This window comes from Peromyscus leucopus, chromosome 1 (genome assembly GCF_004664715.2).
Source record: "Peromyscus leucopus breed LL Stock chromosome 1, UCI_PerLeu_2.1, whole genome shotgun sequence".
NCBI classification, from domain to species: Eukaryota; Metazoa; Chordata; class Mammalia; order Rodentia; family Cricetidae; genus Peromyscus; species Peromyscus leucopus.
This window is the reverse complement of record NC_051063.1, coordinates 181,914,883-181,917,787: the sequence shown is the minus strand read 5'-3', so window position 1 is coordinate 181,917,787 and position 2,905 is coordinate 181,914,883. Positions and strand designations below refer to the sequence as shown.

The following is a 2,905-nucleotide window of genomic DNA, read 5'->3' as shown; positions in this document are numbered from 1 at the left end:
CTAATGCATTACCTGCTTTACTAATTTTTTAGATATTGCTGCTACAGAGGAAAGACCTAAACACCACTCAGCATGATCACAGTCCAAATTAAGAGACTGCCTGGAAAGAAACACTTCTCACAAAGTAGCTTCAAATACACTTGACAAGGAGCTGGTATGGGCAAAAATGGCAATAAAATGTATCCTTATTGATGGTTGGAAGGAGGAAGTAATGCAAGAAAGAAGATTAACAGAAGCTAGAAGTAGGCAATAATTTACACATTTGAACCCACAGTTTCTAGAACAGGTTTGGATATTTTGCAAGGGACACTTTATGGAGGGGGTAGAAAAAAGATATTAGTTTCAGGTTAACACAAAGATGGCTCCACCCATGTTAAGATGGAGGAAAACTTAGCTGCTTGCAAGCGTCTATCCTTGGTGGTATTATAAAGTTCTCATTACATTTTTAATGAGTCTATGTGAAATATACATTTAGAATTGAAATATTTAACATTTGTGGTCATTATTAAAGTTTATTTCTTTCATACCATAACTAGCAAATCAATATATTTTAGAAGTTTTACATCATGTTTGTATGGGCTGTCACTTTTTGCTGTTTCTCACAGGCCAGCACCATGTTGTCCTGCACGACCATTTTCTCGGAAACATAATGGATCTCATTCCATCAATTTTACATTCTAAGTTATTGAGCAATCTCACAGTAACATACATAGGAAGTAACTACTCCTGTCAAAATTTTGGGATGAGGTCTATTTAAGTGGTCAGGGTTGATGCTTATCTCCTGAGATAAAAAGACTCTCTGCTTCAGTCTCTGAGTTGGTGCATGAATTAAAGGCTTCTTTTACCAATCTGAACTGCAAATAATTGTCTTTATCAATAGACTGAAAAACAGCAGGGCCATATTCAAAAGGAAATTTTGCTGAATGACAAAATGAATTTATGTAATCTGGCAATTAGAATCATTTTCTTATCACAAACTACCACTGGAATTCTGGGAAATCTCTCTCTTATGTTCTACTATCTAGTCCTTTACTACAGAGAATGCAAACTAAAGCCCACAGATTTGATTCTCATGCACCTAATGGCATCCAATGCCTTGGTCATTCTCTCTGCAGGAGTGCCCCACACAATGACAGTTTGGGGATTGACGCAATTTGTGAATAATTTTGGATGCCAGCTCCTATTTTACATGCAAAGATTTGGGCGAAGTGTGTCCATTGGCAGCATTTGCCTCCTTAGTGTCTTCCAAGCCATCACCATCAATCCAAGGGGATTCTGTTGTAAAGACCATAAATTCAAAGCTGCAAAGTACATTGGATGCTCTATTGACCTTCTCTGGGTCTTGTACATGTTGATAAATTTCATTTTCTTTGTGTACCCTTTTATTGAAAGGAATAGCAAAAATATGACAAGAAAACGAGATTTTGGATACTGTTCACTTGTAGGGAATGATGAAATCAGTGACTCACTCTATGTAGCATTGCTTGTGTGTCCTGAAATCCTCTTTTCTGTGATGATCACCTGGTCCAGCAGCTCCATGATTGTCATTCTGTACAGACACAAGCAAAATGTCCAACACATCCGCAGCACTACTGGTTCTAGCAGAACCTCCCCCGAGTCCAGAGCCACCCAGAACATCTTGGCATTGGTGGCTACCTTTCTGGTTTTTTATACCCTCTCCTCCATCTTACAAGGCTGCATTGCTTATTTGCAAAATCAAACTTGGTGGCTTCTGTACATCACCCGGTTCACTTCTCTATGTTTTCCATCTTTTGGACCCTTTGTTCTTATGAATCATTATTCTATTCCATCTAGAATCAGTTTGGTCTGCATGAGGAATAAAACATTTTAATCTTATTTTAAGTATTTACATGCTATGTTTTGCTTCATATCTGGTTGTTTACTTACCCATCACACTCAAAAATTCAATTCAGAAAGTTAAAAAGGTAGCACCTAGTGTTTCTAGCATTAACCAAAATGAATGTGGGAGTTTTGTCATCTGCTTCAATCAGCAGACTGGATGAGCTGAGATCCATTACATTCTTGAACTTGCAGCTGGGAGAGTCTTCCCAGTGCCCATCTGATGTTTGAAGGAGCCAGCAAAAACTGTTGTCAATAAATCTGCCCATTTGGTTGCTTTCCTCCTGTCAGGGCATCATTACTGCTTGGTGAAGTCACAGACACCATTGTGTACCACATTCATATAGCAAGGAAAACTGAATCCATAGCTGGCAATGAACTTGATCTTCAGGGGGCCCTGGTACCATCAGTACTGCTTTAGCCTTTACCAGTACCAAACAATTATATTAATATATTTCACCTTCTATTGAAATCAATTCAAATTGAATGATGGTTTTGATATGCTCTTGAAACTGGTTAGCTACTGTTTTATTGAGAACTTTTGTATCATCAGTGACAGTGACCTATAAATTCTCTTTGTTATTATTTTGTCTTTATCTGCTTTAGCACCATGATAATGCTTTGTGTTTCATCAAAACATATTTGGAAGCCATTAATAAAATCTTTATGTTAACTAGTTTTATTGTTTCTAAAAAAATTAAAAGTGGAACAACTGTGCATATACCCAGAGAACTCCATATCATTCCATAGAGATATTTTCCACCCAATTTCACTGCTGCTCCATTTACTAGAGAAAAGAAATTTGGAGGGATCTACATATGCATAAGCTGATAAATTGGTACTTAAATTTGTCACCATATGTAAAAAGAACTATTATTTGATGACAGTAAATAATTAAATCTCAAGATATGTGGGAAAATTGTTGGATTTATATGGATAATAGTAAGCCATTCACCCAAACTCAGAAAAAAATAAATTGTGTTCCCCTTTATAAGCTGATCCTATCTATACTGGCTAGGTTAAGGTCTCAAATTGACAGAAGCTA

General features: G+C 36.8%; 1 protein-coding gene across 1 annotated transcript; it reads left to right on the top strand.

The window, feature by feature from the left end:
* Nucleotides 1-922: 922 nt before the first annotated feature.
* On the top strand, nt 923-1,852 carry LOC114684476 (vomeronasal type-1 receptor 2-like). Its single transcript, XM_028859073.1, has one exon. The coding sequence runs from the start codon at nt 932-934 to the stop codon at nt 1,850-1,852; it is 921 nt and encodes a 306-aa protein (XP_028714906.1). The 5' UTR covers nt 923-931.
* The last annotated feature ends 1,053 nt before the right edge of the window (nt 1,853-2,905 follow it).